The sequence below is a fragment of the Musa acuminata genome, chromosome BXJ1-3, assembly GCF_036884655.1.
Source record: "Musa acuminata AAA Group cultivar baxijiao chromosome BXJ1-3, Cavendish_Baxijiao_AAA, whole genome shotgun sequence".
Taxonomy (NCBI): Eukaryota; Viridiplantae; Streptophyta; class Magnoliopsida; order Zingiberales; family Musaceae; genus Musa; species Musa acuminata.
This window is the reverse complement of record NC_088329.1, coordinates 41,111,651-41,124,252: the sequence shown is the minus strand read 5'-3', so window position 1 is coordinate 41,124,252 and position 12,602 is coordinate 41,111,651. Positions and strand designations below refer to the sequence as shown.

The 12,602-nt window shown below is 37.8% G+C and overlaps 2 protein-coding genes across 6 annotated transcripts; one reads left to right on the top strand and one right to left on the bottom strand.

Annotated features, from left to right (window-relative positions):
• Nucleotides 1-351: 351 nt before the first annotated feature.
• On the bottom strand, nucleotides 352-6,507 carry LOC135585374 (rhodanese-like domain-containing protein 6). 4 transcript variants are annotated; one of them, XM_065138577.1, is made up of 9 exons: nucleotides 6,261-6,507; nucleotides 5,937-6,098; nucleotides 5,684-5,789; nucleotides 5,363-5,552; nucleotides 4,463-4,544; nucleotides 2,699-2,781; nucleotides 2,432-2,561; nucleotides 1,840-2,023; nucleotides 352-1,408 (listed from the first exon to the last, which is right to left on the bottom strand). In XM_065138577.1, the coding sequence occupies exons 1-9, from the start codon at nucleotides 6,432-6,434 to the stop codon at nucleotides 645-647; spliced, it is 1,875 nt and encodes a 624-aa protein (XP_064994649.1). In that variant the 5' UTR covers nucleotides 6,435-6,507; the 3' UTR covers nucleotides 352-644. The 4 variants fall into 4 exon arrangements, with proteins under 4 accessions (XP_064994649.1, XP_009393161.1, XP_064994665.1 ...); XM_009394886.3 differs by having other exon boundaries at nucleotides 6,373-6,503; XM_065138593.1 differs by having other exon boundaries at nucleotides 5,972-6,098; nucleotides 6,373-6,503.
• An 88-nt stretch (nucleotides 6,508-6,595) lies between these two features.
• On the top strand, nucleotides 6,596-12,250 carry LOC135631154 (protein REGULATOR OF FATTY ACID COMPOSITION 3, chloroplastic-like). Of its 2 annotated transcripts, XM_065138606.1 has the most exons (5): nucleotides 6,596-6,929; nucleotides 7,510-7,564; nucleotides 7,655-7,711; nucleotides 10,015-10,092; nucleotides 11,619-12,250. In XM_065138606.1, the coding sequence occupies exons 1-5, from the start codon at nucleotides 6,660-6,662 to the stop codon at nucleotides 12,089-12,091; spliced, it is 933 nt and encodes a 310-aa protein (XP_064994678.1). In that variant the 5' UTR covers nucleotides 6,596-6,659; the 3' UTR covers nucleotides 12,092-12,250. The 2 variants fall into 2 exon arrangements, with proteins under 2 accessions (XP_064994678.1, XP_064994673.1); XM_065138601.1 differs by having other exon boundaries at nucleotides 6,597-6,929; nucleotides 7,510-7,711.
• The last annotated feature ends 352 nt before the right edge of the window (nucleotides 12,251-12,602 follow it).

Below are 12,602 nucleotides of genomic sequence, written 5' to 3'. Positions count from 1 at the left end.
GCTTAGTCTCATAGTTTATAACCAATATATGAAATTAAAAATATATTCATCAAGGATATTTTTAATATTAAAACAATTATATTTTATTATTTCAATAAAACAAATGCCGTCATTTAGGTTATCTCAACAAAAATTATAAGATGATGTGACAAGACCTAATACAACACACACACACACCCACCCAGAATCAAGACCTAATTCAGTCGATCTAAATATCATTTTTAGTCAGTCAAAATGAAGCAAAAAAATATAATTTGAATTCAGCTGAAATCTTCACTCTAAATGGCATATGCAGATGCATCAGGTGATCAGGGGTTAGAATAAAAAATATGACTGCAAATTACGAGTATGTGTCGGAAGCAGCAGAATTGAAAGGATTATATTTTGAACTGAGATCTTCCAAGAACCGTCTCTAGTGTTCAGAACATCATACTGTGATCAGTAAAATTAATGCTACATTGGGAGTCATTTACCAAAAGGTAGTAATATTACACCTGGGGTAAATATTTCATTCTAAAGATCACTAATAATCTTAGCAGACATTTTTCATCAACAAAATAAGTCAAAAAAAAACCCATGCTAATGTTTAAGCATGCCAGATGACAGTGAGTTCTACAAATAGATCCTGGCATCTAAACCAACATTTAGATGAAGCGCCTAAGGAACTCCTTCATTTGATCAAGGTACGGCGACCGAGTGGGAATTATATGACCCATGTCATGTTCTATGACAATGGAGCACTCCTCCTCAAACATATCCGCAAGTTCCCTGCTGGCTTGGTTTGCAATCTGTCTATCTTGTCCCTGGCTATTGCCAAAACAATGAAGTGAGGGACACCTTATTGATTCCTTGCTTCGATCCCTGGAAATTGCTGAAAACCCAGAACATAGGATTGCAAATCTGAAGTCCATAACACTGCAGCGTTTCTGCTGCTGCTGGCAGAACAAGGCTGTCATTGCCGCCCCCTGTGAGAAACCAAGGATCCCATCAAATGGCCCCATCCGCAAGATTACATCCTTGAGATAATAGTAAGATGCTTCAAAGCCATATGTTTGTTGTTGATATTGCAAGGGGTTGAATGGAACATCTGCCATCCTCCAACCTTGCTCCTCCAAGCTGTTTGAATTCGGGTCGATAAGCCATGCAAATCTCTTCTTGCAATTCATTGTTGGTGGCGGAGACTGTTGGAAAGAACTAGGTGCATCCGTGGTTTGTTCTGATAATAGATCTGGTTCACTGGGACGCAGCTGGTAGATGAGTGGTAGTTGATGAGGAGCATCAACAAAAACAAACTCAACCATGTCCTTCAGTTTCTTTGCTAATGATGATGTTCTTCCTTTAAAACTTGAGGCGTTTTGTCTAAACCCATGCAAACATAGAATCCTTAACTTTCTTAGATGGTTGTTAGCTGCAGGATAGATAACCAATAGTTGTAAAGTTTTAGAAAAAAAAAGAAGGGGGAAAATTTACGCATCAGGTTAATCAACAAAACCTACATCAAAAAGCAATCATTTGTTGATAGATAAACACCAAACCGTCCAAAATTGATCACTAATAGACCAAAATCCAGTGATCAACTGATGGACCTAAGATACAGCCATTCAAGTAAGAAATGGAAGATTTTCCCTTTGATCTAAAGGACCATAATTTAGCTAATATGGGAATTCAATCAACAGAGAAGTAAGACGAAGAAGATAGCCAGCTCAATGACAGAATCAAATCATCCAATGCATAAGCTTATTACTCCTTTTAGTTAAAAGATTATCTTCAACAGAAAACATACAGTGTCAGAATCAACAGTTTGGAATAATGTTCAATGGTCATTGATACAGACCTTACCATATGTCTTATGGGTTTGTGTCGGTGTAGTGACACCAGGAAAAGTGGCATTTGTAATTTCTGTGGCTTCCAATGAATCAGATGAGAGCTCTTCATGTAACTCGTTTTCCTGTAACATCATTGGCTCACTTCCCTTGCCATTTCTCTGACAAAGCTCACAAACATATTTTCTGCCAGCGATGGCCTGTGCTCATGCAATTTGGCAGCACATAGCATATCAGAGACACATTTCAAGTGACAAGAAAAGAAGAATGTCTAGTAATCATTAAAAAACATATTAGAAACACGATCAAGAATTAAGCCAGTACATCCAGACACGTGAAATACCAAACCATAAAGAAGAATAAATGAACAAAGACTGATTCGAGAAATTATAATCTTTGTATGCAACTACGAATGAGCATAACATGCGAACTGAGGACCATTCAAAGGTTTGAGATTCATGTCAATTTCCAAACAACATTATCATCCAATTTAAATGCTACATTTTCATCTATTTACTCACAATCTAGATCTTCAAGTAAGTTCACCAAAAATATAAAGGGTTTAGGATTTAGGAAGTTCACAAAAGCAGACATAATTATGAACTAACCTGACAGTCATAGCAAACTAAAACCAACATCCTACAGTAGTTGCAACGGCAGCGAGAAGAATAATCATCAAAGGAAGAACCACAAAGTAGACAACTGCTGATGACATCATCTTGATTTCCAACTGAAATACTGTTCATGTCAAAGAAATTTGAAGGTCATAATGCACATCATTCCAAGCCCATGGCATATTTTAAACAAAAATATCTATAAGTGTAGCTATCAACAGACATTAGTAGAAATTAGCTGCAACATCAATGGTGACTCACCGATGATCAAAAACAAAATTTTTCCCTTTGAAGTAACCACCATCTGGGAATTGCTCCAAGTATCTCTGAATTCCACCAAATAACTTGCACAGAAATCATAAATACGATAAGTGAATTGTTCCAAGTATTAATATTTCAAAGTGCAAACTATTTTCAAATTAGGAATTTATGCCCAATGAATGTCAACAAAAACTTTAACTCACTGTAACACATAATTCCGTATGAATGCTAGTTTCCATCTTAGTAAGTTTTGATAAATAATGCAGACTGCAGAAATATTACTAGAAAGAAGGTCAAGGCAAATAGCTACACCAGTAGCAACTAAAAAAGATCAGTTGCAGATGTGAAATTTTCCTCAAAAGAATTTTCTGCAGGTGTGACAAGCACAATGTTTTAAACATGTGATATGCCTCAAATAATGGTAAGCTAAGCTGTAATCAAGGATCCCAAACCATGTGTTCTAGTTGTATATATCTCTGTTAAATATCAACAATCCATTTAATAATCAAAGATAATTAAATTGACCGTACATAATCCTTAAACATGTTATACATTGGGATGTAGACTAACGAACCATATCATCACCATATCAGCAGTAATCAAAACCCACTACTGATCAACTTCTTTTAATGGATAGGGAACAGATTTCACATAATCAGGGAGCAGTGTACAGCATAATTAAAGAGGTCATGATGAGTCCGAAGGTTACAGCACCATTTGCAACCCACTTGAGTTAACTTGCTATAAAATAATCATCACAAGGCAGAAAAGTATGTACTCATTGATCTTTAAAACTTTCTAGGGTATGGACGGTGAATTTCATGTTTTGATAATTTTCTATTACAACACAACTTTTGACATTCTACATCTTACATGAGGAGGTGACTCGGTTGATGAACATTTACTCAATTAGATGTCTGCTAATCTTAAGTATAGCTTGTCAACTTATAACAGTTGCCTTATCTACCATAGTGCCCATTATTCCCATTTTCCATTAACATCTCAGACCTCATTGCCCACTGCATGTAACTTAAACCACTGATAGAAGATAATTATCACATTCTTAAATGTAATAATGTGTTCTTCACCATGGCGTACCAACAAAGTCAAGCATAAACCCAACAAAGAGTTCCTTCCATCCTGATCTAAACTTTTTCTTGAGAAAGACTGACAACAATCCACTCTAATCTGACACAATCACTACTGCCTGCACTTTCACCTGGCACATTACATCCAAGATTGCTGTGGGCTTGCAGCCAACACGTGGACAACATCACAAGCTGCAAGCTCCAATTTTTGCAGCACAATCCAATTTTGCTACAGTGATGAGACCAATGTATAAATCTTGATTTCAGTCTTCAGACGGTAGACAGAGTTGATTTATTCATTTTAACATTCCTTATCATATGGACCATGCATCACAAGATTATGTTCCTGCTCTAAAAGGTTGTGAAGAATTGTGATAACAAAGGAAAATGATAGATGCAAGTTGCTAACAGCAGAGTGCAGACAGTACAACATTTTTCTTCTATTTCATAATGTTAAATGCAAACAAAAAAATATCATGAGGTATATGAAAGAACTATATAACAGAAGATGTTCTGATGCATTACAGATCATTTGGCTCTTTTTCCCGGTTCATAACCTTAAAAATATATATAGTAATATGGAGAAAGCTCTAAATTTGTTTTCTACATAACAACAAAAGATTTACTAAATATGAACGGGTGAATGAGTTCAGAAAGTTTTCCAAATAAAGTTTACCTGAAAGACATTCTCAAAGCCTGCACCTTTAGATCTAATATATGCTGATGCTGTTTCACATCTTATACCTCCAGTACAGTACCTGAAGTATAAGAACAGCAAAAGCAGAAAACATCACCCCCTAGTAGTTATAACCATCAACACAATCATCTCAGTTACATCTATTTATGCAAAAAAAGTGTCCATATAAATATAGAGAAAGATGCAAGAATAGCAAGCATATAGTCCTTGGGCACTAAAACACCCATGCTTTGCAACAAACAAAATGAATTCACATACTTTTTGGTTGCTTACAAACAATCATTTGTTTCAATTGATATTGCATTATACATGATAAGTTTTTTCTTTCAGAGTTGGTGTTGGACTAGCAAGAACACAGATTTAAAAGTCCCTGTGCCCTTCTTTGTTAAGGATTCATTAAGAAAGATCACACTGCTGAAGTTGGAACACCAGATCTTGCTAAAGAATTAGCATTCTTCTGGTAGTCTTCCTACCAAGATATGTTCAAGGAATTCCAGTAAGCCCTTGTGATGGATGGATAAATGAGAAACAATTTGCTCCATCATACATCAGAGTGGAAACTTAAGATACTTCGATGTTCTCCCTTCAGAATCAATCGGCCTAGAGTGCTGAAGGGATGATGTCTTCAAATCTGTTCAAACAGTAATGCTATTCTCAACAAGCAGAGGAGTAATGCAATCATTTTTTTTTCACTTCTTGTAAGATCTTTGAGTCTGGAGAACTAGCCACTCATTTCTAGAATTTGTACCGCTTCCTTGCTTAGATTTCTCGTTAAAGATCAATGTTTATTCCCTTAGCAACTGAATTAATCCTGGTACTACTATGGCGATCAAGAAATCATAAACCAATACTTACAAACTTGATCCAGGAAATACTTACATGAGAATATGTTTACCATGTAGCTTTTCAGAGTGCTCATCAATCCAAGAAGGTAGGTCACTGTATTGCCTTATTTTGGGATCCAAAGTCTCCACATTTGTTGCTTGAAACTTCCCAATCCTTGTCTCATATAAGTTCCTTGCATCCAATAAGACAAATTGATTCTGTGCCTGCGACTCCAAATTATTTCCTGCTAATGCACTTCCATCAGCAAATATGAATTGTTCGCTTATGTGGTAGCCACCACACTCCAAGATTAGACATGAAACATGTAGATTTAGATTAGAAATTTATTTGCCAGTTGGAAAACAACCCACTCACCGGCATCATGGAGCACAGAATGAAACTCAACCGCAGAGAGGTGCCTTCCAGCATTGCAAACTTTCGGTGAATCTAGCAGAGGATCCGACCTGAACGTAACTAACTCCTGTAATTAACACGACAAACTTAGACATCATGAACAATGTCACGGTTCATACAATGTTGTAATTTGCTTCGCTCTTAAACAGAACAATTCATCAAATTCCCAAATGAGATCTCAAATTCGACTCCGAAACATGTGCAAAATAATAACCTTAACAACTCGGATGGAGAGTGATGTGAACCCACATTCTCTAGCGATTCTATCATCGGAAGGGTGATCGCAAGATGCGAGCTTGAAGTCGGTTCCCTCAAACAGGATCATCGATTTCACGGCAGCAATGTGCTTCTCCAACGATGGCATCCTTCCACCGACCTAATCACATTAATTATAACAAAAATCAAAGCTTTTCCGAAGCTGACGATCGGATTGAAGAAAAGAATCAAAACCACATCGAATTAAAAAATCAAGAAGAGGTATAAGAAGAAGGATGGTACAAGAAAGCCCCTGTTCTTGGTGGAATCAAGAAAGGCTTACGGTGACGTTGACGCCGTCAGGGGCGATACGGACGCGGCCAAGGAGGGCGAGGGATCGGCAATTGGAGTCATAGAAACGGACGAGGGAGGGGAGATCAGGGACGGGGGCGTACTTGTAGTAGAGGAGAACACCGGCTCGATCGCCTCCCTCGGTTGGAGTCTCCGAAGCCGCCATTGGTAACTCTTCGAAACCCTAATCCCCTCCCCGAACCTAATGACGTGAAAATGGAAGATCAGAGTGACCCGAGTGGGGCCCGTATACTGTTGACCTTACAAAAGATCCAATATCATAAGAGGCGTCTGCACCCAGTCACCGGTGGTGACCCGACTCGCAATTTTTCACCTTATCTGTCGATACCTTCACGGAGTACGCCCTTAGAGTACTCTTTCTTCGACGTTAATGGAGGCCACTCTCATGGCCTCTTCTTCCTCCGTTGCGCAGCGTACCCTCTTCTTCCAATCTCCTCGAAGTCATGGGTTCTCGTCCCGTAGGCACTCCTCCTCCGCCTCGGACGCTTTCCAGACGAACTCCCCAGTAGACAGGAGAAATGGGCGGGGCCTGGTGGCAACTGGGGCCAAGAAGAGGAACAAGAAGGTCGATTCCCATAGCTTCGCTCCAAGACCAGACGAGTCCACCGGGCCTTTCCCCGAAGTAGTTATGCTTAAAAAGGTCCAATCTTGGATAGACACTTTCTAAAATCCTCCTAGTAAAGACTGCCATGTACCGGCTTCTGATGATGTTAGTAATTTACGATTAATTAAACATTCGATTTTGATGGAACTGTTGGCATCAGATATGTAATTGGGTGTTTGAATGCTTCTTCAGAGTTCTACATAACATATTTTCTTTCATGTCTGTCAGGATGAACTCTTTCCATATATAATCTCTACCAGGCTTTGGCTCTGTCATTTATTTACTTTGTTGTATGAAATGGGTTTGTTCATGAGGTTCGAAACTTTTGGAAGATTCTATTGCTTTTCCTCATTGCTTATATGTTAACAGGTGTGAACATTTCATTTTGAACTGATATAAATTTTCGTATGTGCCTCTCTCTATAATGAGAGGGAAGCCCTCACCTAGAGAATTACCTAGGTCGAATCCATATGCATTCAAATTTATAACCTAGCCAACTGCTAACGAAGGCCTTGTTGGTTGACTTTGAATGCTTCTCATTTTAGAATTCTCCTATCTCTGGACTTGTATATAGATCTTAGTCTGGTTTTGACTTTATCCATTTTCTAAAATTCAGAAAGTTGTCAAGGAAGATGGTAGAGTTTTGCCTGAATTTGCTGATGATGAAGAAGGTCAGAAGCGCAACCTTGCTCATTTTAAAATATATATTTCATTACTTTTGGTTTTAATATTGGAAGTAATACGGTCACTATCTTTTGCAGAGAAACTCTTTGAGTTTCTGTCTCTTCAGCTAGAAAGCGACTTGAATCTTGAAAGAAGTGAGCAAATCATTTTTCCTTAGTTCTTCAGTTCTTATTCACATCATGATTGGCTTTTTAATATCATGTTTAATTATCTTTATAATATCTCCTTTAAAAAGCTTCTGCTGAATATTGAAAAAGAGTTTTGTTCTTGATAAAGAACTGTCAGCCCATCTCCTATTATGTTTTGTTCTTGAAAGAGTTTTGTTCTTCAGTTCTATTATGTTTATGGCCTGAGACAGAACATGCTAGTTGCAGATATTGATTATAAGTTTTTTGTACCTTCTCCTGCTGCATTAAGAACTGTCAGCCCATCTCCTAAAATAAACTTCCAGCTTTATCCATTATAAACAGTCACATCCTAGTAGCAGTTTTCATTGAAGGATTAACCATTTGCATAGCATCATCGATTAAGTTGTCCTAAAGATAAATCGTTACCAGCAGTTATGAGCAATATAGTTCCTTGGATGTTGGTTCTAATAAACTATAGAATATGTCAATATGTCTAACCCATAAATGTAGGTGAATTACATGAGAACTAATGGTACTGATTCAGAATCAAGGGAACTGATAAAATTAACCCTGACAGTAATATGCTCGAACACCTTTTGTAATTGGGAAGTCCCAGATAGGGCTAACCACCAGCTGTGCAACTCTCACATCAGCTACAAAGAACCGATCGGCTGCCAAGAAAAAGATATTGGAAAAAAATAGTTGTTAGTGTCCAGCTATAAAAAGAAAGACTGAACTCGCTGACTAGAGGGAGGAAGTCAATCTCTTTCCATTCGTGATTCCAGCCTAGGATGATGGTTTACATCAAATACTCAACGCGGTTGCCAAACTACCCACATCCTATAGTATGAGGAACGAGAAGGCTGATGCTAGGCAGATAGGTGGGCGTAGAGAAGGTGACATCCCAGCCTTAATTACCACCATCATTCTATATCTGGGAGCGAACTTGGGACTAACGTTAGGACATCTGAGGTCTAGATTGACCATTTTCCTCTATAAAGTGTCTTCTTATCCCAAGGACAATAAATTCAAATAGTTTGTGCTTATCCAAGGAAATCAAGCGATTAATTAGCCACAATATTGATACTTAATGGATCTCTCTAAGCAAAATGTATTATTTTTTATGCAAGTAAAACTTCATCTGTTTTATGGTCAGTGCCTGAGGTAGTCAAAGACCTACTCGAAATTAATGGTTAAGAAGACATGTTTAGTCATTTTCCTGTGGCCAGTAAACTGGTCAATGACTCGGCACCATCTCAATAGAGAATCAAGTTGTTAAAAGTCTTCGCAAAATGTGCATAAAGTAATTTAACTAGTTCGGTATGTTCACAGAATACAATAAGGAACGTTAATTATCTATGTGCTATTGGCAATTAGCTTATAAGCTGATGATGTAATCTTTGAATTCTTCAAGTTTCTAGTGAAAGCCAGCACAGTCTCTACTAAAGATCTGGCCAATGACAGTTTGCATGAGCAGTGCATGCTCAGACCTCTCTGTAGATGTAGTGTTATGTCAAAGTTGCTTACAATATAATGATACCTATTTGTTTTTGAAATTTCTGGTGGAACTGTATGACACAGCATTTCCATACATGGTTAATTGGATTAGGATCTTACTATCTCTTTACAAACAACCAAGAACCAGTGGCATGCTTTGAATTATCACTAAATCCTTAGACTGCTTTGTAGATGCAGGTCTGCATCAAAGTGGTTGAACCTATCCTTGATTCGTTTATGTTGGATCAAAGTTGTTCAAACCTCATTACATGAATCCATATCTGATTATTTTATGTTGGACTGTGGTGCATAAATCATTTTCTATGTTATCACACCGATTGGGGATTATGGTACATCCATAAATACAATGAATATCAGAATGTTCATCCGATGGAACATTCAGGCTACAAATGCTATTTGGTTTTGTATTAGTAGAAAAGTGATGCTAAAATGGATCAAATGAATATCATGTTTTATTTAATCGCCATGCCCCTAACTGAAAAAGTATAGATTGTAGTGCGGATCCATATTATGCATGTCATGCTACATAATTTTTAATAAGCAACATCCATGGCATGCTACATCCTACATGTCATCCCAAGATATGTGAATGACAGTTTCCTATGTCCATGCTTGTGGACAATGAAAAAGGCATATGCCTAGTTCACATGCTTCTGTAGCACTAACACAGTGTGCTGCAGGTTTTTTTTTTTTTTATTTGTGGGATGGGTGGTACGTCTCAGCATTAACATGTATGGTGATTAATCTAGTTTTGTTTTATGGTATCCTTAATCTTTTACTTCTGTTGTCAGTGCGTCACTATGAAGTGGTTTATTTAATTCAGGAAGACCATGCGGATGAGGTTGACACAGTCATTTCAAAGGTTCAAGGTACTCTTTTTCTAGTCTCTTAATCTATCTGAGCTGTTTAAGTTGATTGTAAAAAGTCTCATGATTGCTTAAAGTATACTGTAATAGTTCTTTCTGCATTTCTAAGACTTAATTTTCTAGCTTCATTTAAGAGTATGCAAAGATAAATATGCACAGAGAAACTCTTAAGTTCCCGATGGAGAATGAAAGAGAGAGACATTTCAAAGTTATGCTGGAAATTTTGAAGCTGATATGGAGTGGTTGAGGGGGGATGGTTATTTTTGTATTATGCTTTTGTCCCATATTTTAGTTTGTCTTAACAACAAACTAAAATATGGGACAATTCTTGTTTCTCATGCATCTAGTCAACTTTGTTAGGTGGATTAATATTTGCTATTAGTCAAAATGACTAATAGCTCTTTGTTAATCCCGCCATAGATAGGGGGTGGGAGCATAACGTAGATTGGTGCTTATCTGGAACACCAATAAATAGATGCAATGGAGGGAAGTGGCAGTGGATGTTTCTTTTTGTTTCAAAAGAATAGATGAATTAAATTTGACAGATCTATTGATTTATGGACATGGACAAGTTGTGAATATCAAGGTTTCTTAGTCATAAGAATCACGATTGTAATTGAAGGTAGTTGATCTTATTTAACTTTGTCCAGGGAGCCTTGTAATATTACAACCTTCTATATCATTATGGTATTATAGCTTTCTATGATATCACAGTTACTAATTAATTATCCAAAAAAATTCAAGTGTTTACTCAAAGAACTCTCCTAAGTGATAATATCTCTTAAGCTTCATCTTGTGATTATAATGTGAGGGTTAGCAAGAGTAACAAGGATCGACAGTTTTTATATAACATCATGACCTTGAGGATGCCGAAGGAGGCAACTGCTGCTTCATTTGTACTTCTTTGGCTGTGCATTCCATGGCACTGTTACTAGGAAAGTTAACAGGATTAATTTTACCAGAAAAACCTTTTCCCCTTGGACAATTTTTCAAAAGCTTTTATCACCTTTGCACATAATCTTCCATTGATATACTGCTGTGTTTATGTTGTCCCGTTTTCCTGAATCTGCTGTTATTAAGGTCATGCAAGGTTGTTTCTTTCTTCTATCGTCTCCTTCCAGTTAACGTTGCCAGAGTGCTTTCTTTTATCTTTTGATGTAGTGCACTTGTTGACCGAATGATGTATTACCACAAAGAGAAGACACCAGTTAAAAGTTTTGGTACCTGTGCCAAAGTTTGGCACCCCTTCTGATGATGTATTGCATTGTTTGTGCCTTATACCATCTTGATCTCTGTCAACTTTTGTTGTTGTCATTTTCCTCCATTGCAATTCCTGCTGTTGACATCTAGCTCTCTCTAGCAAAAACCCATCTAAACATCTCGCTGATTACTTGAAGGCATTTCAAATAACTATTGTTAAACATTTTGTTGACAAGGGATTTATATTGGCTAATTATTCATCCTACTTCGATTACTCTGTTGTGTTTCCTAATAGTTGATTGTTTTTCTTTGCATTTCTGCTCCTGCAGAATTTATCAGGGAGAAGAAAGGTAGGATTTGGAGGCTGAACAACTGGGGTCTTCGCCGACTTGCATACAAAATAAGGAAAGCAACACATGCCAACTATGTTCTAATGAACTTTGAGCTTGATGCAAAGTTTATTAATGACTTCAAGAGCATGCTGGACAAGGATGAGCGGATTATACGGCATCTTGTTATGAAGCGCGATGAGGCTATCACAGAGGACTGCCCACCACCTCCCGAGTTCCACACTTTGCATGCACAGCAGGGAGCAGTCGACGAAGATTTTGATAGTGAAGGTGAGGTCGAAGATGAGGATTGGGGGGATGATGAGATGGAATTGGAAATGGCAGGCCAAGATGACTTTGACAATGAGGCCGACGCCAACATTATCATTGTTGACGCGGACAGTGAAAATGATAGAGATGATGGCACTGGCAGAAGGGCGAGAATCTTAAAGACTATGAAGGTATCAAGGTAGTCTCTTAGGCCACGTATCGATATAAGTTCTGGGAATTAGCTAGCTGTCTGGGCATGGATGATTAAATGAAGTGATCAACCATTCCATACCTTGTTTGGTTGTGTAGCTCTACTGTTCCATTCCCTATCAATCTTAATTTTAACAGATATCGACATTCTACGGCCGATGTGAGATTGCTGTGGAAATTATTATAAACCTACAATGTGGAATGAGATGCTTTCTACAGTCAAATAGTTGGCTGAGGTGCCCTTGATTTGTGTCTCAAATTTGCATCCTTGTGGCTCAAATTTGCGACCCAAGGAAGCCATGCCAACTGTTGTTCTGCATGCATTCCCAGGTTGGTGGATATTGTTTGTTTGAGAGCAAGAACTATTCTTCTCCCCTACAAAAGACAGAGTTGCCAAAATTATTGAAATTAATATGAAGTGAAAACAAAGCATGCTAGGTTTGGTAATTGGAATCAGCAAAAGTTGGCATTTGAGACAGCACAGGCAGCCTCATTCTTGGCAAA